This window comes from Plectropomus leopardus, chromosome 11 (genome assembly GCF_008729295.1).
Source record: "Plectropomus leopardus isolate mb chromosome 11, YSFRI_Pleo_2.0, whole genome shotgun sequence".
Taxonomy (NCBI): Eukaryota; Metazoa; Chordata; class Actinopteri; order Perciformes; family Serranidae; genus Plectropomus; species Plectropomus leopardus.
Window position 1 is genome coordinate 18,989,256 of NC_056473.1, and position 27,078 is coordinate 19,016,333.

The 27,078-nt window shown below is 41.3% G+C and overlaps 1 protein-coding gene across 1 annotated transcript in view; it reads right to left on the reverse strand.

Annotated features, from left to right (window-relative positions):
* Positions 1–27,078, reverse strand: part of ccnd2a (cyclin D2, a) — a 162,436-nt gene that overhangs the window by 80,376 nt on the left and 54,982 nt on the right. The window contains exon 2 of the mRNA XM_042495473.1: positions 19,636–19,881. Coding sequence (XP_042351407.1) covers positions 19,636–19,637 — 2 coding nt within the window. The 5' untranslated portion in view covers positions 19,638–19,881. The remainder of the gene's footprint in view (positions 1–19,635; positions 19,882–27,078) is intronic.

The following is a 27,078-nucleotide window of genomic DNA, read 5'->3' on the forward strand; positions in this document are numbered from 1 at the left end:
TGTGATTCAAACCTATGATGTGTCATGATCACCGTGTTTAAAAGCCAACTAGCAAAACATGTTTAAATGTGTCATATCAAACTTCATCCATGCGTGTGATGAAAATTAACCTGCAATTATTTATTTTTTTAAAAAATCAGAATTTGGTCCTCCAGAGCACGAGACCAGAGCTGAGCAATTAGGAACAGGGCTGATACAGGCCCACGGTGGCCTAATCTTATCAGCTGGGGTGGAGAGAGGAGACTAGAAGAGGGACGGCTGGTGTTATTTCCGTTGGCACTCTTTCAGTGTTTGCAGTGGCATGACCACTCCACATCCACCATGGCAGGGAAAGGTGGGCACTTATCAGTGTGAATAAAGTGCTTTAAATAAGGAACGTGACTCCTTCAAAGTAGAAAAAAGCAGAGTTAAAAAAAAATCCCTTTTGCTATGTTTCAGACTATATCTGCTAACAAGATATACATACTATATCTGCTAAGAAGCATTGGTAGGCCAGGGTTTCCGTAATTCTTCAAAACACGCCGTTTGAGACAAGTCATCAATGCTTCTTTTATTTGTGATGACATTACCTGTGAGTAATTCATGTATACAATTAAGAATCAGTCAAACTTTCCAGTCTCATGCAAGCAAGCCTATGAAAGGGCTTAGTGAAATCTTTTGAAAAGCAAGAACAACTCGTCATCAGTTATGGATAACACGCCTGTTCCTGGTGTTTCTTTACTCGAGAGCTTTTGGGAATGTGGGGTCCTGGCAGGGCCGCGGTTAATATCACGGGGGCAGGTGGGGAGAAGGGTGAAGCACAGCGAGGTTTCATATCGTATGTCCTTAATGTCTGTCTGTCTGACATTCCTGCTTCCCACAGCCCGGTGTTCTCATCCATCTTCATGCACACACTGTCTGCCACCTATACAGCATGCACAATACCACTTTTCTTTCCTCCAATTTTTTTTACACACACATACACACACACACACGCATGCATGAACACAAACACTCAGTCATCCCTTCCTTTTTCTCAGTCTGGACGGTATGGCATTGAGATCAACCATGTAAAATAATACTTATGGCCAAAGTGCAGCGCCTGAGCAGTATCACTGGCCAGGCCTATTATAACCCCCACCCATATATATATATATATATATACACACACACACACACACACACACACACACGCACATATATATTTAATCCTCTCATTATGTGGAAAAAACAAGTGCAACAAATCATATTGATATTCAGATTTCTGTTAAAAACATGCATTCCATATTAACTGTAAATACATTTGTAGAGTCCTTCTAAATTACTGTTTCATTAAGCTGCCCCCTCCCTCCTGTCTTTCCTTTCCTAAGCCGCTGTTCACCCCAGTATGGCCTCATGAAGGCCCACACCTCAATTCTGGGCTTCCTGGCTACTGATTGCAGCGTCTGACTAACAAAAGGCTCAAAACAAGCTGCTGGTGTCTGTACCAGGTACCATCTGGGTCTGGTTACCCAGCAAGTGGAGGCAATAGAGGAGGAGGGGGCACAGGATGACGGAAAAGCAGAATGGGCCACGAGAATCGACTCAACAACATGGGTGCATGTGCAGAACTTAATACAATGGGAAACATGCTCACAGCCACACATACACAACGTCTGGACGATCTTAACAAGTCCTGTTGCTATTGTATGAATTACTTTATAGTCCAGCAAAATGATCTTTGAAAAGAAGGAATATGTTACTCACTCTTGTAGTATTTATAACCAAGTTATTCCACCCTTGGGGTTATCAACCTGTTCAAGAACACTTGGACATACAGTTAGCACAGGTATTCATTTTTGGAATTCGATAAGCAAAAGGACCGAAAATTTTTGACTCCTTAAAAACAAAATTTTGACTAGTTGTAACACTTTGCCGCAGGTTGCGTACTGTATGGCAATATGTGGAGGCCAATTCAACAAGTTACAGACAAAGCAAATATAAAAGTCTGAAAATCATCTTGTCATCCCTTAATCTTATTTAGCGGCCTGACCTCATGGTTGGAAACTACAGCCATCAAAGGAATACTTCACCCACAAAATGACCATTTATGCACTTATTACTCACTGAGTGTTACCTTGAATTTATAAAGAAGAGTGTTTTTCTTGCACGCCTCCACGAGGAATGGAGAATCCAAGAAAGACAAACATTCTTCATGAATTGAAGTAAATATATTTAGCAACAGCAAAACTTAATCAAAATCCATTTACAAACTCTCACATAACTCCTGCAATATAATCCATGTCTCATTTATCCAGTTGTATGCTCAGTACCTCTAACACATGCATTTTCGCTCAAACATTATGATTTAAAAGATGTCTGTACAAACTGTCACATGCATGGCCACATAGTGTAATTGATGTACAATCAGCCATTCTGCAGGTAAAGTATTCTTTTCAGTACCTTGAGGTTCACTAAAGAAACAAGTCTCGTGTCTATGCATAATCCGTCTCATCACTGCTCAGTGGCATATTTGAGATATATGTACAGTCAGATTTTTCTCAATATCCCACAAGATGTGCGTCAATCAAAACCATTATCAATCAATATCTTAAACAGAAATGTTTAACACCTAAATCACATAAAGAAAATGACAAATTTCAAAATCACACATGCATAAATATTACAAACAAGACCACTTAAGTACAGAACCACAACTCTGACGAATAATGAGTGGTTATTTTGTTTTTGTTTTTTTTTTTTAAAAAAAGACTGCTTTAAATACATTACTTTCTAAAATCTAAAACCTAAAATCTTAGCCCAATAACAACATCTTCATAGTATCATAAGCGACTGTACATTCCTACATGCAGCTATATTTGCACGGGTGGTGCTGAAACAGTTGCATGTATACTCATCGAATCTTGACCTTCATTAAACAAATGATCAATGCTTACATGATATTCTTAAAGTGGATGTTCTTTACAGCATAGAATAACAGTGTGTCTGTATGTGCATGTGTGAAAGGGGAAGAAAAAGTGAGCTTGATCAACACAGTAACAGACAGAATGGCTGCAGCAGTGCTGTTGGTGCTTGCTGCATCTATGCCTGCACACTGTCTACTGTCCTGTCCTTTATCTCCCAGTCATGCTGCGAGGTGACATTACTGTATGAAGGATGTCCTGGAAAGAACCGATAACACGTTCCTCATCACTGAGGTCATTTCCTCTACCCACAATGCATCTGGGCCAGCTGGTGAACTAGTTTGTAGGTTAGCAGCGAGGTCAACCTGCAAACCCTCGCTGTTACAAAGATGTACAGTAAGTCAAGCGGACATATTAAACCTCTGTTATAGCAAGCGGCATATGTGGATTTTTTTTTTTTTATGTTTTGTTGATTATATGATCTGACAAAATTATTTTAAGTGACACTCAGATCATGAAAGTTAGTTGCTATGAATTTACAAGAAAGGATTCTGATGTTTATGTAATGGGGTGGGAGCACATACGGAAAGGGTTTGAGGGGTGCTTTCAGTCCTAGAACATTAACTTATGAAGAACAAGAGAGAAATTGAAAGAGGGAGCGATTTTGGCATTGACTCAGTAAAGAGCAAGCAATGTAACTGAACAAAATTCCTTGGGCATCAGTGAATAACCCTTCACTGTTTTCTGCAGCAGAGGCATAAGGGAATTAGAAATCATAGATTTCAGAAATTAGCATATGTAACACAGTGCACGTTTTATGTTGGACAGCATTAGATACTATATGATGTATATTACATCCGGCACTGTGGAACGGTCAAGCATCTTAGCTATGGCGTGAAGTACTCATCAACAAAGTTGTTGTGTCCTGATGCATTTCTTTAAAGGAGTGTCTATTTGCACCGGGGTGAGTATAATCACACTGCAGCTTTTGGCTGTTTACACCCAATTCGCGTTATTATCTATCCCACTGCGTACTGTGATGGGTTCGACTTGCCAAGTTGACGCATCAAGGCTGGAAGTGGATAGGATACAGGCAAACAGGTCATGGTTAGGGCTAATAGCCATTCTCAGATAGTCTGTGAAATTAAAGTGGTACATTTACAAGGAAAACTCACAAACAGAAGTCCGGTTCTGCATTATAAAGAGTGACACAGTCCATGGAGGTAGTCAAATTCCATGTGACCCAATGTTGGCTTCACATTTTTAGACTTAGCCGACTTACTATTTTAAGTTCTTAGGATGCATAAAATGAAAGCTGAATGCATACTGTGTACATAGAATAGCTGATAATAGAATAGATACACCTGTTTGCTTGTAACGGCCAGGAATATACACCCAGAGGGTAAACAGCCACATTGGCTATTCACACCCTGGATGCAGACATCATTGTTGGCTATGGACAGAAGCAAATAGTATCTGTCTTTTGTTAATTTCAGGTCCCCTTTCAATTAAAATTGTATTTTGATAATTGCTTCCTGTATGCTTCACCTGCACTGGGCAGAGTTCGACAGTCGACTGCTGTTCTCAAGTTGATGTGCTGAAGATACACAGATAAAATCTCAGTTTAACCCACAAGATTATTATGTGTATGTATAGCTGGTTTAGAAGCAAATCAAAGTTCAGTATACAAACTAACTAACTGTGATGTGGAAACTAGAGTCGTGTCATTTACAGTACTGTGCAAAAGTCTTAGGCTACCATTAATTTTAATGAGGATACACACACACACACACACACACACACAATATTAATGGTGTATATATATATATATATATATACACCATTAATATTGTGTGTACACACAATATATATATATATATACACCATTAAAGCATTAAAACACCCAAAAAGTCAGAACAAAATATATACAGATTCAATATGAGCTATGAGCATGTCTTGTATATACAACAGAGAATTAGTATTGTAAGTCTCATATTGTCTGCCCAAGAGAGTTCAAGACAAGTTTAATACTGTATACATATTTCCTGTATGTTCAGGTTGTATTTCAGTAAAAAGATTATTGAGAAATAAATACGTATGATTATTTTAACCTTGATAAAATAAAGTTTAAGATGTCCTGACTTTTGCACAGTTCTGTATTTTTTTAATTAACTCTGGAGAACACTGGGAAAATAGTATTTTTCAGTGGTGCTGAGGTTCATACAATAAAATTAAAAATATTTTTATTTTTTTTTTAAACATGCCTGGAGGGGATCATTTAATCACAGTTTACTTTAAAACTAATTTTCACTTCTTTGCTGTGAAGCAGCATAGAGTTCCTACCCTTTGCCCAGCTGCTGACTTGCAGTTTGCCTCCGCCAGGGACAACAAACAAAGAATCGTCTCCACAGCTCTGCAACAACACCTTTTTTAAAAAAAAGTGTGGACGACTGCAACTAATGACTGAGCCAGCGAGTAAGAGCAAGGAAGAGAGAAAAGGGGTGAGAAGGTATATAAACTACACCCAGTGATTCAGTTTAAGTTAATATTGTTACCAATCTGAACTGGAAATACATTAAAACAAATAAATGAATGCGCACAGTACAGCATGTGATGCAGGTGAGGACTACAAGAGCTAATTGGACTGACTATAAAGACTGTAGGACTGAACAGAGGGACAGGGGAGGGTGTGTCTTTAAACAAGAGGCCAAGCAGGGCCAGATCGCTTTTCAGCGAAACTTTGGAGAGGAACTGCTGCTGTTGGCTCTGAAAGGAGGAGCCCAGTCAGGGTGGCCGGGGATGATTCCTCCTTTGTTCCATCTCTGTCACCTAATCAATTTTCTTTGGCAAGTCCTAAATAAAGTCATATAGTGGTACTAATGTTTTAATATAACACCATGTGTCTGCGGCACAGTTATGGCCCCAGACCTCCTGATCCCCCCTCCTGTATCTTGATTCATTAGCAGGCTAAGGGGGCAGCATTTGTTCTGCGGCCGGGCACGAATAACGGGATAGAAGATGAGCAAAGACACAAGAGAGAACGAGGGAGGGAGACAGGGAGGGATGGAACCAGTAGAACAGAGGAGTGAGTAGAGAAAGAAAGAAAGACATAAAGAGCCAAAAAAGGAAAAGAACGACACGCTGGTCTGTCCACTTTACCCGCCATGCAGAAGAAAAGCATCATCATCACAAGCTTTAGACACCAGGGAAGCTAGAGACAGAGAAGAAGAAAAGGAAGAATAGAATTATTAAGGGTAGAAGAGGAACAAGGACAAAAAGAAGCAGAGGAAGCAAAGGAAGATGACGAAGAAGAAGGGGTGAAAAAGCAGCCCGTCTGAACGGGACTGCTGGGCTCAGCAAGTTAGTGATTACTGATTAGCCAGCTTGTTCCTGTAGGGAGGCCTGTCTGTCCTTGGCTTGGGAAAACAACATAAAAGGGAGCCGGCTGTTTTGTGACGGGACTTGAAAGCTTGGTAGCTATCGGGAGACATTAGCCTTATCAATGGCCGGTCACTAGAGCTGGGCTATATGAAGCAACAAGGGCACTGCTTTTCCAGAAGGAGATAACCAACGCATACCTCAGCCCACATTTGCATGAGCCGGGGCAACAGGCAAGCAGAGACACACAAAATGACAGAAAGAGAGACACAGGCATAAAAAAAAAAATAAATAAAAAAAAAAATTAAAAATCTAGAGAGGCTGGAGGGGGCAGCTTTGCCAAGGGAGGTAATAATGCCAAACAGCCAGCTAGTCAGTCAGTGTGTCCTGCCCAGTGCCCAGATGGGTGTGGTAAACCTGGCAGACAAGAGGAGTGCTTTGCTGTATGTAGGTCTGCCTGATGCCTCTTAAACCACACCCCCCTCTCCTGTACTGGGTTTCTACATACATGTGGATTGAAGAGAGAGGTTAACAAGTGCAATGGCACCTTTCAATCATTGAAAAGAACACCTTGACACTTTGTGTGTGTGTTTGGCTGGTTTGTGTGAGAGTTTTCCATTGGGTCGAGTCCACTAGTCTAATCTGCTGATCTTGGGTCAGTGGAAAAAGCAGCTTTGAAAGGGAACCATGGTGAATTATGACAATATGAGAAAACATGAAAAAGGTTTTCTGGAAATATCCCGCATCACAACTGTACATAACACATTCGCTCATCAAACCTGTGCACAAAGACATCAATCCTACCCTCCCACTCTGTTTGTGCTGATTGATTTTTGTGGGGTAAAGTCATTGGGAACAGCTGCTGATAGACACGCAATTCATCTGGAGTTCAAAGAGTGCTCAGGTCGGTCAGTGTCGTTCCTGTTTGTACTTTACCGAATGACAACATCATCAGGCGCTCCGCCTTGTCAACAGCGTGGGTGGTTAGTTAGTCCACCTGTCACTTTTCGATCTGCTATCACAGCCATCATATCAGTGCAACAGAGCCACAGAATGTCAGTTCAATCCTTTAATGTGGAGTATGGACTCTAATTTGACATGATTTTTAAGGTTTCCAATTTTGGGAGTCCCCTCACATTAGCTTGATGAACCCCTGACTACATACTTGAAAAAGTGAAAGAAAATATTTATTTTCCTAATCATCCATAATTATTGTGACTCAGCTTAATAGGCAGTTCATGACTCAGCAAAGCAGCGATCAAGATCAAAGACATGGTGAATGAAAGTCACCTGGGCATAATACACCTGCCATTAACTAAATTCCATCCTAATCCTGCTTGTGCCTGCTATGTTATGTTCTGCGATATTTGCAATGCACAAACATCTGGAACAAGGTTCAAAGCGACACGCTCCGCACTCCGGCGCCGCTTTTCTGCGTTTGCCCTTGTCTGTCATTCTCTTGCGTTCTCCCTTGTTTTCTCTCTGGTCTTTGTCCCAGTTCTAACACCTCGGCCCGCTTCAGATCTTGTTTTCCTCTCTCTCAGCTGACTGGCTGGCACAGCTTTTCAGAGGGCAAAGTCCTCGAATAAGAAAACAGAGGAAAAGACACGCGTGCATGCACATCGGCGCACAAGTGAACACATGTAATCATGTGCAAACACAGGCATGCGCGCCGGGGTGCAGACACATCTTACACACAAACCGATACACAGATGAATACATGCACAGGGAGGCAAACCTACTGCACATACACACACACACACACACACACACAAGCACACACTTCCAAAGTCCTCCAGCGTAATGCCTTCCCACCCTACACTTGATAAACCCTTGTGTGAGCCTGACAAAGCAGGAGAGGGCACTCAGCAGCCTTTGAACACTGGAGCAAGTTGCATAAGACAGCTCAGCGTACCAGTGGACTGTATTCACACACTGCGTACTGTACGCAGCACTGTTTGAAATTTTAAAGCAATCAGATCTAAATGGTTTGCAGTTTCACCTCTAATACATAATTGCTGAATCATGATGGTTCATGATTAATATGGCTGTCAGTAGTATTTATACTATCAAGGTTTTTTCTGTAGTTCACAGAATAATCTGTTCCATCTGATGCTACAGTATTTTTGGCTCATTTGAAAAGTGCCTGAATCTCAAAGCCACAGATCAGCTGAAATGGGCTTGACGGTAAAAACACCATTTGGTTTTGACTTCCAAAATTATTCACATTCCATTGCATCATACAATACAAAGGGGAAACAAATGTATCAGCACCATGTGGTACTGTTTCCTCTGAACAATAATAGATTTTTGTTGCACAAGGAAATGTCAAAATCAAGGAAACTGTTAACAAGGTTAGGTAAACACTGAGAGAGTGTTATTAAAAGTTTCACTCTGTACAAATAACCTTAAATGTGAGAGGACAGTTTCTGATCATCAGTTAGTAGTTTATATGTTCTCTCTTCACGTCCAAAGACACTTCATAAGTGGAAACTCAAAAGTTTCAGAGCTGTGATGGACTGTGACAGCAATGGGTGTTAGGACCTGCTGAAGCCCCCCTGTGACCCTGAAGAGGATTACGTGGGAAGAGGAACTGGATGAATGAATGAATGACATTGTCCTGAGGTTAAAAATGCAGAATGTCAGCTATAATTTGAGGGTATTGTCAGCCATATCGGGTGAACAGTAAAAGATCTACAACGCTGGCGTCCTCAAGTCTGAGTGTTAAAAGCATTTGGACATGTTTGATTTTTTTTTTCTTGGAGAGAATTGCCTTTCTGGAGTGGAAATGTTGCATGTTAACAAGATACCACTCAGCTTGTGGTGCTCAGAGTGCCAAAAAAATAAATATGAAAACTCAACATCAAACTCTCTTTCCAGAATCAGGCTGGGGGGTTCAAGATAATCCACAGACCTTGTTGTGAGCAGCCTCATATAGGTACTATTTTCTTTCTGCTAAATATATCACTGTGCTAAAGGAAGCGTAGTCACCAAGTCACCAAGCACCACTGAGCTAACTAGTGTTACAGCTCAGCTGAGGAAAACGCCATTTATGTTTACATAGCGCGTTGGCACAAGCATGTGCCTCTCTTCCATTAGTGGATGCACACTTTCTTTTGTGTGGTGATGTGGTTGGCCAGTATTGTTTGATAAAAAGAAAATAGTTCCTACATGAAACTGCTCACACCAAGGTCTGTGGATTTTTCTTGGAGTAACCACGTCTTGATTTTTGAAAAGAGACTTTGCTGTTGAGTTTTTATATAGAAGTCAGACATCTGTGGCCGATATCTCCAACACTCTGCGAAACACATCAAAACAATCTATAATGACAACTAGCAGTACAGGTAAAAGAAAAAATATGTTTTTCTTAAATTTCAGAGTTAACTGTCCCTTTAACTTTTGCAGGGAATAGCAAAATTTTATTGATATCTCATCGCAACCTTTAAAACACTAAATTGTATATTAATGTGTGTTATTTTGATGCATTATAAAAGTTCCGCTTTACTGGAAGCATTTTAGCTGTCATACATTGTATGCAGGATTAAGTTCGGAGTGTCTACATACATAAGGAATGAATGGAGAAGTTGTTGAAGTTCAAAGCAGCAGTTTCCATCCCTGAAGAGGAAACCAGAGCGCTCTGTTTGTCATTGATGTCATCGCCAGCAAACCACACTTCAAACTGGTAATAAGGCAGCAGGGGTATTCACTCCAAAACACAGAGGGCCTTATTTGTTCAAGCTGCACACCGCGCGTGTGCCTCCATGCTTCCACCGACACTGTGCGCTAATGGTTCCCACATCAGACTCTCTCAGTGGTCTAAGTCACATATGACTGCCATGCGTCGCCATTCCCATCTCAATCCACCTCACCTCACCTCCAACGGGCTCGGTCAATTAGTACGTAGCATGGAGAGCGCAGAGCCGGCTTCTGAAGGGGCCTCCCAGTGGGGGATGTGAACCAACTGGCCAAGGAAACAGAGCTGTATTTACTGAAAAGCACATTTGGGATACACTGATAGTAATCTGACTTTAATTTAACGGGTAAAATGGGTATGTGAGTGCATGCATGTGTGCTCGTATGTGCGTATAAAGCCAAAGGTTTGTGGGAGCCCTGCACTGAGTAATTGAGACCGTATTTCAAACAGCCCAGACCAGATCTTGACTCAATCACGTCTGGCCCCATGGATGGGGTAGACCAGGGTCTACATCATTGTTTGACAACGTGTATGCTGCAGATTGATTTTCTGGTTCCAGTGGAAGGGGGAAAACGGATGTGAAAGGGAGGTACAAGATTATGCATCATGAGGAAGGAAGTAGAAAAAAGCGTAGCATTTGGACCATGTGGTGCAGTCTGCGTCGAGATATTTCTTCTCCTTTCTTCTCCTGAGACTTGACAAAGCCTAAAATATACTGAATGTCTGTCTTGGTTTACTTTTTGAAAGAAAAGATTAGCATTTACAAACTCTTACATTTCTGCTTACAGAATCAAAAGTTATCGTAGTTGTGATGTTTTGCAGTTCTAGACTAGGACAATTAATGGAATTGTTGAACGACCTAATGCCAAATCTATAAAATTTTAACAGCGAGAGAGCAAATCAGTTACCAGCCTGAACAATCAGTACATGAATCTACAGAAATAGTTAAATAAACCACACCAGTAAATCTGATGCAGAGGTGGTGAGACTTATACTCCTCGCCAGTGGGTGGATAGAGAGAGCCAGGAGGTGTATCAGCGAGCCAGAGAGAGAGAGAGAGAGAGTAATCAATAGCGGTCTGGTAAAACTGGGACTGCAGTCTGCTGCCTTCATCTTATATAGAAAAGAAGCAACTAATCATACTTGGCACAGTTAAACTACTTAATAAGTTTTTATGATTATTTAGTGTTAATGTGAAACAGCCGCTCAGTTTCTTTGTCTTCCTCCATGTTGACGTGTGTTTAATCTCCTGTGGGGCTCTTGCAAAATGACACGATTACCTTCTTTGTCATTCTGGCTTTACTTAAACATTTTTTAAAAAAAATAAGTAAACAGAGACCATTCTAGTTTAGTTAGTGTTTTGTTGGCTGTGTTTTACAAGACTGCCTGTTAAACAAAGAGCTATGGGAACAGCTATGATCAACACTAATGCTGAAAGAAGGTACTTATAAGCACATGCACCAAGATGTACTTATCCTCACCATCTTTTACTGCATTATTTGGTGTATCTGGATCTGACCAAAACTGAAGTAATTCACAGTGATACTACCATTTTATGTGGTCATAGGAACATTTTGTGCAGCAATCCTGAAATGAAAACGCAAAGATTCAATTGCGTGAGTCACAGTGAGTGCATGACAATTTCTGTACCAGGCACGCATGCACCGGTGCATGTAGAGGTGCGAATTATGTGCACAGCTCAAATTTTACTTGCACTACCATGCATATGCACATGGTATTACGAGCTCCGGCTGCAGCAGAGCTGCAAGCTGTTCACTGGGTATTCCAGGAGCATCCATGTTTAAACCAAACAATATTGTTGAAAATTACAGTAAGCAGGTTACACTGATTAATTGATTGAGGAAAATTGTTTGTGAGGAAATTGTTTGTGCTAAGGAAATTGTTTGTGCTCAGGGATTTTTTGAAATTGCATTGCGTTTTTCATATTTTTTTTCTCATGAACTACTGTACTTGCATGGAAGTACATTGTACTCATATGCAGATCTGGATCCAAATACATTAAAATGAGTCATTATTATAATAAATCTAACAGACTGCTCGGGCTATGAAATTACAGTATGCACGCTCTCTCTCTCTGTAATTTCTAGTTGCATCTGTTTTTGTTTTGTTTTGTTTTTTTCAGATGCCATCGCCACAGCAGAGCAATGTTGGGTTTTCAGAGGAAGTTGAGTACTTAACAGCTCACATTCAAACTCCTGTGACTTTCAGGAATGTGTGATGTAAGCACAAAATGAATAGCATGCAACAATGAAAATGTGTCTTAAACATTTATCAGCTGTTGATATATTAGAGCAAGTCTTTTCTTTATCCTCTGCACTCACCACTTATCCATTATCTGATGTCAAACACATGATCAAAACCAACATGGTTTGAGTTTCACATCTTTAGGGATCATCCCACACTGGCTGGGAAACTGAATGTGTGTGCGTAGGTGTGCTTCATACTTCCAGTTTAACTGCTATACTACCTGTAGGCCTTGGAGTTTTTGTTCTTTGTGGTCTTTGATCTCTGCCGCATTGTGGCAGAATGATTGACCTCAGTCAGACCTGATAAAACATTCCCCACCTACAATTATTCTTGCAACTCACATGAAGAACACACTATTCACAACAGGATGATCTCAAGAGTCATATAAAGGCTACATTAAATCCAGACATTGTATCAGATTTCGGGCTGCTGGGTTAGACATTGCAATTCTCTTTGCGCTGCAGGAATGCACCACAGATGCAACTACTCAGCAGGATAATGTATACAATATGAAACCAGAAGAAACAAACTTATTATACCAACCGGGTTACCAGTTTTACAGGAAGTTCATTAAAAAAAAATGAAAAAAAGAGAGCAGTAACAAAGATAAGATGTGATTAAATGTTTGCATATGACCTAACATTTTCATAACGTCAAGCAACATATGAAAGCACTTTTGCTCCACCGTGACGTCAGATTACAATATGACAAAATACCATAACATCCTGACTGTGCTATGTCCTCTTTTTTACTAACTCAAGACTTGGGTAGCTGTACAGAAGGTGGTGAAGATCAAACACGGTGGCCTGGGGCACATTAGATCCAATTCCACGTTGTTGCAGAGGCCTGCATTTATTTTCTGACATTTACCATACAGTTAAGTCAGACGAGGCCCTTGTGGAGGAGGCCCCTCAATCTGAGTCTCCTAAACCTATCAGCGAACAAAGAAAGAGAAGGGGCGACTTTACTCGGCAAGAAAAGGGCTCGACAGCATCTGACTTCCATTGCTGAACTCAGCTTGTGTGTTCCACTTAGCCACTGGTATTTTGAGGAGATGCACGGTGCTATTACCAGAGCCCCACACTCAAACACACATGATGTCATTGAGGTTCTATCATTACAGGCTGCAGATGATACTGTGTAGAGCCGGGTTAGTTCCCACGCTTGTTTTTGCAATCTTTGCTTTGGATGCAATAATGCATGGAGGCTTCCGGCTGACACTTAAGTTGCGTAAGGAGGTAGAAAACAGAAATCCAGAGGGGGAGATTCAGAGAGAAAATTCACTTCCTGATATCTTTTCTTTTTTTTTAAACTCCTCTCCTATTTCAATCCATTTTTCAGCATCTGTCTGAGAGCCTCGTCTGTCCTCTGAGGAGTTTGCAGTGAACTAGTTCCTGAAGCCCCTGCTGAACAAGTGAAATCTTTGCTGACAGCTCACATTTCCTTTCACTTAAAAATGCTGCTGCTGTAATTGTAGCGACACTCATATGTCTTTTCTACTTCCTGACTCAAGTGAGCAATCCTAAACATCATCTGTTATGAACACAATACATAAAATATGCACAACACAGCAATGTTTTTCTTCCCAGATGGCTTATACAGGTTTACAGTCTGAGTGGGTGTTAACTTCCAGATAAACTCAACTGTACTGCGCCGCATTCATAATGTGAACAAGCAGATTCCTCGAAACATCTGAGCACTTGGAATGAATTCTTCACTTAAGATAAGGCGCACAGGTAATCTGGCACAAATAGGCCATCTGCCGTTCCCACAGCCAAAAACAGAGGCTAATAACATGCTGCATCCAATCAGATTGTACCAGAGTCAGCCGAGATAAAGGCAAAGCAATAAAACGAAACAATCTGGTGCTTTGACACTACAAGCAAGAGAGCTTGCTATTTCGCTGCTGGGCTGGGGGCAGGAATGTGCTCTTTGAACCAGCTTTATTTAACAGCGGAGCAGCATGCGCACAGCACGCCCTGAGTCTCAGAGCTGGCCCAGGGACCGTTTGCTCCTGGCGTGGGCACGTCAGACGCGGGGCCACCGGGTCAGGGAGCTGGCATCCTCACCCCTGGCACAACTTGCTCCCCTCGGGGGCGTAGGGGCTGACACCGAGCTGACACTGGGCTCATGGGGAGCACCAGACAGACAGGGGCCTACCAAACAGCTTGTGACCATAACCAACAGTGGCAGAGAACAATGAATGCAATTATTTACAAGAACACAGTCCAAGTCTCTTTTAGTCTCCCCCTATTACGCCTGTTTACTCCCACTCTCCTTTTGCGGGGCAGCGTGGAAGGGCTGTGACCCTGTCGGTACAGTCGTCAGCAGGACTTTTTCATAGTGCCCAGGGCTATCCTGCTATTCATGTTCTATCGCCATCAGGCCTGATCAGGGTCCAGCTGCAGCCTCTTTCCTACCAACTGCACATTTGGATGAAAGGTCAAGGGAGACACATCAAACTTGAGCTGTCAAACTCTGTGCAAGAGATTTTTTTTTACATAACTACATGAAAATGAATATGGTTTTCTTTAGGTACAGTGTTGAGGTAATATGGAAAAGATCTGCCAAGGGTTCAAACAATAATACAGTGGTGAATCATTACTTGCATGCACCATTAGGAAGGAATTTCTCTTTCTACTGGTTTTAACTGCTGAGAACCTGGTACAGACCAACAAGTTTCTGTCAGCACATGACTGCGAGTGGTAGGGAGGAGCTGAGACCTGAGTGGGCATAAAAGCCTGCCTGAGTACAAGCGTTGTATATTTAGACTCATAAAATAAAATCATAAAATAAAATTTCATGTAATACTTTTTAATATGACATATTTTCAAACACAGTACAACCAATGAGAGGTGTCACTGACTGAGATTAATTTGCTGGCGAAGACTTTTTTCAAAGGCTATTAATACACAACAAAGGTTAAATCTAGCGACACATTTTCCAGAAACTTCTGTCCGTTGAATTGTATGTTTTCCCAACATTTACAGACTCTCTCTCTCTCTCTCTCTGTCTCTCTCTCTCTCTCTTTCTATCACAGTCGATCTATATCTATTCTACCAAAAATAAGAACACTGTGTAAAAAGAACAAAGGTTTATATATATATATATAAACCTTTGTTCTTTTTACACAGTGTTCTTATTTTTGGTAGAAAAAGATGGGTGGAAAATGGAAAATGCTGCTGCATGGAATCAAATGTGTGATCTTGTTTTTCAGGTTCAGTAACTTAACCATTTTTGTCTGCACCTTTTCTGCACAGTTAAGCACCTTACTTGCTCTGCTTTATTATATTTTCAGATATTCAATGTCTAATAATGGTAAGAGTTAAGAATATAATTACACTGGTGTTGCCTTTCAAGAAATCAAGCAACCCAACTGCGTCAGAGGGTGATAGACTGGCATTAATCCAACTTAATTTGTTGATTCTGAGTTTCCCCCCTCAATCCAACACTCCCCAAGGAAAGAGAATCTTAGAAAATGGGACAAATACTTGGCCTTTTTGGAAGACTTTTGACAAGGGCCACACTTTGTAGGGTCTCATGTTTTTGTATTTAGTTTCTTAGTCTATGCATGAAGGATGGAAGCGCAATGAGTAGTCACTGCTTTTCTTTGTCATTTATGACAGTAAATGAAGAATTTTTGGGATCTGGTCTGCTGGTTTGACAAAGGAAGCAATCTGAGGGCATCACTTTGGGCTCTGGGAAATTGTGATGAGCATTTTTCACAATTTTAAAGACTGAATTATTATTATTATTTTTAAAGTAACTAGCATATTATTCAATAAAGAAAGATTAATGAAAAAGTATTTGTTGTGTATTACCTTTTTTTTTTTTAAATTGTATATCTGTTAGGTTTTGACTTGTTTTAATTATCTGTGTCCACTGCGTATGTTGGAACATGTTTACATTGACTACCAAGGCCAATAAGTGTGTATAGTGGTTCTAAGTTGGGGGATTTAGGGTGGCAGTGTTATTTGTATATTTTGTGATACATTTTGTTTTTTACTCTATTTAAGAAATTATAAAAACCGTTGCTCAAAAAAACCAAAAAAACAAACAATTTGCAAATGTGCAAAGTGTAATTACAGAACGTAGTAGACTGTGGAGCATCATCTATCTGATCCAAGTGGAAATATGCATCACCTGCTGTAATGACTTTATTGTGAATGAGACCCCAGAGGAACAAGATGGCCTTCCCGTCCCCTCCACAGTGAACCAACTCCAGCTGAGCAAACATTGCACACTCAATGCGGAAGCTACGGAAGAATAATAGCACCCAAGAATGTACATTAAGTGTACATTCCCACTGTACATGCAAACAAAAAAGCATACACACGCTCTCTTTTACACACACTTGCACACATACAGTAGATACAGTGAGTTCCATTTTTCTGTTCCCCCTTGGCTCTTGGCTGTGGCCCTTTAGGAGTCTCCAGATGAAGAGAGCATGGAGTGTGGCAGAGGGTCCTTCCATAAACAATAAACAACAGTTATCTTGTGTGCGGCCGTCTGTGTCAAGAGGCACATGAAGCCAAGCCCAGCATCTGAGAGGCGTCTGCTCCTCTTTCCGCCTTTGGTCTTGTCTCTTTCAATGGCTTATAAAAGTATGGATGTGTGTGTACGCCCACGGGTGTGTGTCTGTGTTCACAGCGCAGCACAGGGCTTCTCTGTATTGTATTCTGAAGCTGGCTGGAAGTAAAAAGGCAGAATTAAGAGTGGCGGGGGCAAGAGAAAGGGGGCTGCCAGCACACTGCAGAACTGCAGGGAGCTCCCCCAGATCCCAGCTGCCCAGGACTGGCTGAGAGCTTCAGGCGAGTGCCAGGCTTCCTCGGCCCTCATGGAGGTGGGCCAGAAAAAGTGGGAGGAGTGGGAGGTACACGTCAGATTAAAAAAAATGCCAAAAATAATGTCTAGACCTATATAAAGAAGGCCTTGGGAGAAACACAATGCTGACATACACTAGAAAACCTCAATATGTTGGCAGGTGGGAAACATCAGGGGCATTTATTCAGTTCTTTTCACACAAAACAAAACAGAGTTTTCAAATTGGTTATATAAGGTGCTCATATTTTATAAAGAACTCAACTTCCTGAGCAGCCCAATGAAATGCTTTCCCAGTATTGGTGGCCTGAATGCCTCTCCTCCTCCACAGGGGCTGGCAACACAGTGGAAAACAGAGTTTATCTGGAACTGTTTAATGCATTATTTGTCTAACAATCAAGGAAGTGAGTTTATTTTGCAGATAATTATAGCTTTTGTTGCGTTGATGGCCAAGATAAGCCAGAGTTCCGAACCATTAACCGGTTGTGCTTTTTCTGGCAAACACTGAACTTGTAATGCAGGACACACTGTAAAAGCCCTGACAGCAAAGCTAGAAGATCCTGACTTTAGGGGGTAGGACACCTTGTACTGCACAATGCCAATCAGTCGTTCAATACGTCTTTTGGGGTTTTTCAGTGTTACATTTACCCAGACTGTAATTCAACATGAGATACTTGTCACCACGATAGTTCCCACCCTCCTATATCTTGATCTGCTTACATCAAATGACATGACTCAATGAAAAATTGAGGCCATTAACTATACAATATTCAAACCATATGTAAAGCCAATGTCTGATCCGACTCCCACCACACACTGAAGGGAGTAATGCCGTACAACCGTCCAAAGTGGAATGTGGGCCCTGAGAGTTGGGGTTCTACTGTAAGCAGTAATAATTACAGCCCAGGCAAGAGCCTGTGGAAAACCCCCCGGCTGGTCTAGACACTTTTGCCCTCTGAGCTGACCCAGGAACCGACTGGGGCGCTAATCATGGCACTTGGCAGACAGCAGCATTTTTCCATCAGTCCTCAGAGAAGGCCCTTCCTCTACAGAGGCAGGTAATCACAACAAGAGCACATCCCGCCCCGGTAGCAGGCCAATGAATGCTCGCCTGCTTTGTCCACTCCAGGAGGAGTTGGGGGACTATTTCTGTGCTTCTGACAGAAACAAATAACCCTTGTGTCACCCGGCCTGTCAGCCTGGCTGCCTGCTAGGGAGCCAATGTGGGTGGTGTTCGTCATTGTACGCTCCCGCCCTGGGGCCAGTGACAGGAAGTGAGCTCCACTTTGGCAAGGGAGAAACCCATTTAGGCTGTTAAGTCACCAAAACAATATTGGGGTCAAAACTGAGGTGTTAAAAGTTCAGAAATGGGCCAGCATGTAGCCTCGTCGCCATTTACACACTAAAATTTGAGATTTTGTGAAAAAATATGAGAAGAAATATACAATTTATACTGGCATCTGGATTTCTCTCAATACTTCTAGTTTCCTGCCGCACATGTTTACAGCTTTACCTCCATCAATTGGGGTCCCAAGGTTTGCTTCCCGGGTCAAAGTCCTGACGTACGCTGCATGTGTTTTCCGTAACTGAACCTTTTCCTCTGGACACCTGGAGTTTATTTTTGATGTCCAGGGGGGGCTATTTGGATACATTTCATTACCACTACTGACACTCTGTCCTCTCCAATATCTAATTACCACTACGGCAGCTACACTGAGAACAGATTGATGAGGATGTCAGGGATGCTATTGTTGGACATATTGTTCCATTACTGTGAGGAGATGGAGTGCAAAAACATCCCACATAACACCCGTACACACTGCAGTGATGAAAGCTTGGTCCTCTGCTGCAGTCAATATTTTAAGTTCTGAATATTGTTTGGATGTTTTTGCTTTTATGCTGATGAATAAATTACAACACAATATTCAAATTTATAATATCAAAACCTAAAGAAAGCCCACTTTCAAGTTGTAGAAATCAGTCAATCTGCACCACATTGTTATATTAACTGTCACTCTTTTAAATGTAATTATTTCATTTCATTTGTACGCTACAGGGGAAGATTTTAGCAAAGCATCACAGATGTTGTTTATTTCACAATGAGGAGCTGAAACATCGGTTCATTTTAAACCAACTGCCAACAGTTCCCACAGTCTAAACAGGAGGTCCCAATTTCAGTGGCCACCAAATAGTTTGGTGACATAAATGTGGAGGACTTGGTGACAGATCTCATGCCAGACCACTTTTCCTCTTCTCCGCAACTGTGAGTGATCTGAGTGATAAATGTACTTAAGCACAGACTGAAGAAAAAATTTCATTTCCTCCTAAATGCAACCCCAGAGACAAAGCCAGAGCAGGTATGGAGCTCAGGTGGCATCTGACTGCAGATTCTTTCTTTTTTTCATGCACACGCACACACACACATACAGAAATACACACAATCTATTGAAGGTACCCCATCTACACACAGCTGTTCTTTGAGCTCACAGGGACATCCTGCTCAGTGGCAGGACAAGGCTGGTAGTTTACAATCTCCAGGGCATATAATACGTAAACACATATTAAGTGACAAGATAAAGCCATGGGACTTACATTCAAATCTTTGGCTGGTAACAGGTGGGCTCAGATCTTCACTGGTCACTTCAGCCATATTTATGATGTCATTCAGGTTCTCCAAGGAAGAGCCTGACACAAGCATTAAGTCTTTTGGTGGGGCCACAACAGGCTCTCCGGTGCTGCTTTTTTTTTTTTTTTTTTTTTTACTTTGCATCGCATCATTCCTCTTGTCTTCATAAATATTTTCTGAGCGGAGTTTGATTTCAACATCTGGAGGGCTGTCTGCAATAAAAAAGAGAGCAAATTTAGAATACAGATACTGCTTAGGGGAATACAAAAAAGAAATACAGCCGCAAGCAGCCACTCCGGTGTTCAAGCCAACACTGGCCGTTAAAAGCTGAAAGCTGCGAAGGATCAAGATGCTTTACAGTTTCCGACATGAGCATTATACAGTTTTAATGACAGCGCTCATTAATTTACAACCAAATCTGTGCCAGGCCATGCCCTTTCTTCTGCAAGACAGTCACCCCCTTTGGTCAATTATTATATCATTTTTGGTGACATGTTTCACCAGCTTGGTTAAACACTGCCGTTAAATTATGGCCAAATTTTGCCCCAGGCCTGTGTACTCACTCCTATTAAGCAATTTCAAAATAATTTTACACAGTGGTTGAACATTGTTTTGAAACATTCTGCGAACATTTTATTGACTGGACAAACAATTTATGATACATAGTCCAATCGATTTTATGCCATGCCCATTGTCTGCATCTGTGGCGCCACCCAGTTGTTAACTTGAATGAACCTTTCAGGGTGTGTTTCAGGTACTAACATGGACATATCTTGCAAGGTTTGTGATGACTGGCCCAACAGTTGTGAAGTTAGGTCTATTAATGTATCACACAACTACCTCCCAATCATTGGAGAAAATTCAGTGTGGCTACAATGTACAGTTTCCCAGGAATTAGCCAAAAACATTTGTAAAGCAGACTAAGACATAATAAATCAGCACAAAAACATGCAATTGCACTTGAACCCTTATTTTTTGCTGCTGATAAGAGTAAAAGCTTTTTGGCTTTTTAAATGTGTGTTTGCTTGGGACATGCATACAACAATATGTCTGTCTCTGCGTACATCTCTTCTCTTTCCCTCAGCCCTGTGGATGATGCCCACAGTGATCTAGTCCCTCTTAGCCAGACCCACCAGGCCTAGCCCACCCTGGCATTGGCACTGGAACAACCAAGCTGACAATTATTATCTACCTCAGTGCCCTTGCTAGCAAGCTGACGGGATGGGCAGCATTTGTCTGGCTGGAGTGATTAGTATCTGCTTGCCCATGTAAGGTCAATGAGTGCATTCTGATCTACCCCATCCCAATATTAGACAAAATAAGACCCATCTACACTAAGTCTGATTGATGGGCGTGGTGACACTGGTGACACAAATCCGGTGAAAGCTTGTCAAAGAACGTTTTACTTTAAATAACATGTTTTTATGGAAATCAGAAAAACTGTTAAAAAACAACACCCAAAAAAACGTTCTTCTCATAGACAGATAGTGAGATCTACAAAGTGTGGTAGACGTGTGTTTGCAGGAAACCCCAGTCTAACTGACAAGAGCTGTGGTGTGAGTCATCCTGGGATTTTCTAATAATGTGGTCTCCTCCACCTCTCCTCTCATGACTGACTGATGCTCATCCACCAGAATCCTTCATTATCACCATCATTTATATCCTCCTGGCAGAGAGTCTCAGACACTCACCAGTTACTGATGATGAACTTGCACTGATCACGCTGATACTTCCTAAAACTAACTACAGCTGCTTTCATTTCCACAACCTCTGGCACGGTTGTTGTATACCTTTATGACTCAACCATCGACAAACTGGGTCTGGCAGGGCCAGAAGTTCTTCCTTTAAAATGACTCAACTCTGACTTTAAACAAGAGCCCTCATCGCTACGGCTTTCACCAAACTCTAGCCAGCAGCCTTTCTGAAGACCTTTGTGACTCATCAGAGAGAACCCAGTGCTGAACACAGGGCAGGAGCAGGCGGTAGGCAAAGCTATAGAGAGAACAATAAAATGCAGATAATGACAGATATGGCCTGTGACACAGATGGGCAAAGACACCCTCCTCACGAGTCTGAAATTGCAGTGTTGTAGAGAGCTCTCTTGAAGGAAACATGACTGGATCAAAGAGAAAAGATTCATGGACTTACATTATAGCCTACAGATGGTGCAAACTGGTGTTTTGGTGTGGTGATGCAGATGACTGTGTACAATAATTCATACTTTCAGTCATAATTGGATATGATTTTTAAAAAAAATCTATTTATAATGACTCCTTTGTTGTTTGTCGTGTAACCTTGCATGCGCCCTCCCTAGTTCCATCCACTGGTACTTTGGCCCAAACTATTAATTACTAAAGAAGTGACAAACACTCTTGACTCCTGAACTGGGAATGATCATTTCTGTGGTAAAAATAAACACATTAGCTGCACATAAACATCTAATTGAATCCAACTGGGTTTATTTAAAGCGTGTTATAAGTGGTGTTTTTAGAGGTTTGGGACTGTGGTGAGGAGTGGGTGGCCCAGCCCTGACCCCCATTCATCTCTGTGAGATACAGTGGGCTAAGTTGTAGAGAGACGTTGAAAGGCAATGCATCCCACAAACATATACAGAGGTCAAGGCAGATGCTAAACTCAGCAGTAGTGAGACTGATTTGCTGACCAATTATCTCCATCTGTGCATGCATCCACCTTGAAGGTGAATTTTGTTTAGGGAAAAAGATGGAAGGCAACAGAATAAAAGTGTTTACTGGAGAAGTAAAAAACCCCAGGGTTACCCTTGAAACCAGCTAGAGTTGGGACCAAGTCATTGTTTTGCAAGTCACAAGTACGGCCCGTTTCACACAGCACGCGCCAGCAGTGCATGAGCAGCGTCAAACATGTGGTTTTTTATTACGCTGCCCATGTTATCATGTTAGACAACCCACACTGCCTGCCTGAACAGCGCTTGTCAGGTGTGTCTCAGCTGCATGTCAGCTGCAGCACATCTAGAGAAACGGTGTCTCGCCGATTTTAAATGTGTGCCGACGCGTTTGTCAGCATAAATAGATAGTGAAAATGGTATTTTGATGATTATATTGACTCTATACCACTTTTTATTGCTGTTTAAGTCTCTTTCTGTCACAGAGATGAGGAAATACAAAGACGTCAGTTTTTACTCCAACTTGCCTGCTCCCTTTCAAAACAAAAGCCCTTTGACAACATCTCTGTGGACAGAATCCCATCAGTTGCTGATACAAGGCATTTTATTTTGAAACATTTACAGGATCATGTTGTCTGCAATGCAGGAGCTTGCACAACTTCATAAATGAGTGGTTTGTTGTTAGAAATGTGGAAATGCAGTACTAATAGCTGTGAGCAGTGATGTTGCAACAACACTGGGAATTAAGTGCTGACTTTCTGCTAGTTTACAGCACTACTATTAGTTGATCCAGAAAATGAAAGGAAATGAATTGATTCCTGGTACACTTTTTAAATAAGATAGAGTTTCATCTTGGGGTTTGGGGAAGGTATCAGTTATTTTGAAGTTAGGATTCATTGGTGTTGAAGTCTAAGTCAAGTTACAAGCCATTTAATATTGCCAGTTTGGGGTCTAAAGTCATCAAATTTGAATCCAAGTCTTGATTAGAGTCCGCATTGAATCCATCAATGCAAGAACATTGTTTTGGTTTGGACCTCAGAAAAAACTCCCCATCAAGATCTGTTCTTCTGACTGTCACATCCCCCTAACACACCATATCAGTGACACTGACCCGGGAATTACTGCAGACAGTTTCACATAATTCTGTATTTGACGTGGTCTTTGCCACTCTTCCCTCTGATGCGCTGTTTTTCTTGCACAATTAATGATTGATCAATGAACTGATGCAACTGAGAAGTGCATCATAGTGTACTGTCAAGACAGCTGAAGCTCATTCTGTCTGTTCAGTGCTTCTGCTTCAGGGTAGGAAAACCCTGGTCATAGGCTTGAGTTGGAGGAACAAAATGTGACAATGAACAACTTAGACAAGAGACAAATTCATTCATTTACTAAAAAATATGACAACACAAACATCATTCGAATCCAAAAATGTCTACAATCCACCAAGATGCGACACCCCCTGATGACCCTTCCTGTCTCCATCTACAATCTTTAAGATCCAAAACATCAAAGCTTGGAACAGTGCCGCATTCTCAAAGTCCAAATGATCACTTGTCTCAGCTTGGATGGGATCCTAGAAGTTTTTGACATCGATGTCAACGAGACAGGCAGGCTCATTCAGACAAACTCGCTCCTTCCTGGCTCAGCTCTCCTGTTCTCACAAGATCCAATACATCATAACCAAACAGTGGTCAACAGCATGGACATAAAAAGCTTGTGATTCATAAGCAGTGCCAGAGGGTTTTCCATAATCCTCTCACTTTCTCTGGGATCACTCATTTTGAATGTCAAAATGTGTGTCCTTCTCTCTCTCTCTCTCTCTCTCTCACGTACAAGCACAAAAAAACAGTTTTGTTGTATTTGTCCCAGTACAAAGGCAGTAACTAATACAATGTCTGCTTTCAAGAAACACAGGCATTTATGTATCTCCAGAAGTTAAATTCAAACTTCAACAATCTACCCAGAGTATAAAGATGGCAGAGTGGGAAAGAGCTGGGGGCTAGTCTGCAGAAGATGGTGTGACACAGTGTTGGGGCATACACAGATTGCATAGCTTATCCACCACACCCACAGTTGATTTGCCTCTTTTTCTTTCTTTTTTTTTTTTTTTTAAATGTTTGGTTTAGTTAAAAACGTTGAGTTTCTTTTGTGTATCAGCACCCATGTTAGTCAAATAAAAAACGTGAAAGAAACGTGAAATTATAAAAGTAAAAAGTGTGGTATCAATACTTTGCACACTGAGTCAGCATTTTTTTCGGATGTGATTTTTTTAATCTGTCAACAAAAAAAAAGTTATGCACAGAAACCTTGCACACTGAGTCAGATGCATGTTATTGTTCTATTTGTTGTGAAAACATCAATATGACACAAAATGTCAAGACATATTTCCTCCCTTGTAAAATGTCTAGTGTAATCAGTAATACCTTACTGCAACTGGAATAATTATTTACTTGAATAATGTTTTAGTTGTTTAGTCAATAAAATGTCATAAAATAGTGAAATACGCCCAAGATAACATCCTCAAAAGTCTTGTTTTGTCCACAACGCAAATATATTGACAACATATGACAGTTTACTGTCATAAAGGAATAAAGAAGCTAAAAAATACTCATATATAATGAGTTTAAATCAGAGAATTTAGAATTTTCTGTCTTAAAAAATGCTCTAACCAAATTAATCAGTTGTCATATTAGTTGGGGATAGATATAATAGTTGACAACTAATCAGTTAATTATTGCAGGTCTAGCTGTCACAAGTTCATTAACCAGTGAGATCCCTTTTGGCCAACGCACTGGGTAGACATAAACACACAAATGCACACCAGCTGGAATGGCAGTGGGTCATCTCCGGCCACGATGGAGTCCAAACATTATGCAGCGTGAGTGCTATGGACACTGAGCAAAGCTTTGGTGAGCAGGCATATGGAGAATGGAGATGTGGTGTTTTGTCAGATTGCACAGCACACTCGACAGCACTGGCAGATGGAAAAGGGATCGCAAACTGGTTGCTTTGAGTTAAGGAGCAGAGGCACTTGTGTCTATTAACATCATCACAGTGCACACACATGACACTCCACCACAAACATCTGTAAAAGCACAGCGCAACTCAGGTCTGATCATGTCAAACTAGCCAAGCCAGTACCATCTTCTGTTCATTATCTACACCATATTTGATGTGAATAGTTTAATCATTCATTTTGATTAAGTGTATTCTGCTCTTAAAATAAGATTGCTTATATTGAATTTGGGCTATTTTGTTGTTTTGTACTTCCTCCTGCTCAGTCACTAACATGTACGCATTTTATCTTCCTCTTTGTCTCTCTTCCTCCCCCTCCCTCCATTATCTGTCACTCTCATCTCTGCGTTTCTGCCTCTCACTGGCCCCTGGCACCATCTTGAATATTCATAACTGTCCTCTGATGAGCATGCTAAATGGGTGTCAAGATGATTTGGCCACATGACAGAACTGGATTGTCTTTGATAAGCCCCGACTTGAACCAGAACAAGGCAGCAAGGAGGAAAAGAGCGACAGAGAGAAAAGAGACATTGACCCCAGAGCGGTTTTTGGGTGCTTTGTTGAGCCAATCAGAACCCGGGAGCAGGACCGTTGGAGCTATGACTGGGCACCAATGGAGAGGTCAGTAGGGGGGCGGACCCCTGTGGTGGCCCCGGGGGTGAAAGTCATTGTCACCCGGCTTTAATGGGTCCCAAAATTCCTCAACTGACCAAAACCTGTGAACGATTGAGAAACGAAAGACATTTGTGATTCAAATGGGGCCTCTGGGGGCTCCACCATGAGGTCTGCAGTTGGAAAGCTTCACACAGGAAACAAACACTATCCCATACCCGCAAGGATAAGCCAACCTGGTCCCCTTCTTTTTGCTACATTTTCATATTTTTACATCACAAAACTGTGGGATTTAGCTTGGTTTACTTCGGCTTAAGGACAAAGCAGCTCCTATATGGAAAACAAATTATTTAATTCATTTGGCCATATGACAAAGTGAATAATCATGGTGGGAAAAGAAAGCCCAGGAACATGATCTGGTGTCTTTCCTGCAAATGAATTCCATTATTAACAATACAAAAAAGTAAAAGTCAAGCAATGTTTGTTTGGACAGGCAGCAACATAGTTCATTTGTCAGGAACTTGCATTAGTTTCACTATGAAAGAGAAAGGCCAATGTGTAATTTCGAGGGTAATAATTTCCCTTTCTTTGTTTATTTATTTATTTTTTTCTCTAGCATTAGTTTGGCATAAGCTACACAAGCCACCTCCAAGCTCGACAGCAGCAATAATAGGAAACAGTGATTTCTTTATTTGATAGTCCATTTGGAGTAGTCCAACTTTCCTATAGGCACTTCAGACAAAGGCCAGAGCGCAGAGCTGAACGGACTGTGCGCTTGTATATGTTCGCACTGTACCGTGTACAGCTACAGATGTGCAGGTCTAAATAGGAACAATTTTTACCTCTTAACAATGTGTTTATGATTTAGGGTGCAAAACCTCGAACAGAAAACATGTTGATAAAACTTTAAACCTCAGTTGTACCTAGTCTTTGATCAAACCAGGTGTTTTCTAGTTATAAAGCACAGTGATAATTAAGTTCTAATGAAGGCAATGACAAATATTTGTGATTTTATCCATCACACAGAGGTACATGTAGGAATCCTTCATACACTTAACCTCAGCGGTGGTTTGATGGAAGTTGCTAAATAAATCATCCTCATTCTGTAGGAGGAGTTAAAGGCTGGCACTGCAGGCTTTGT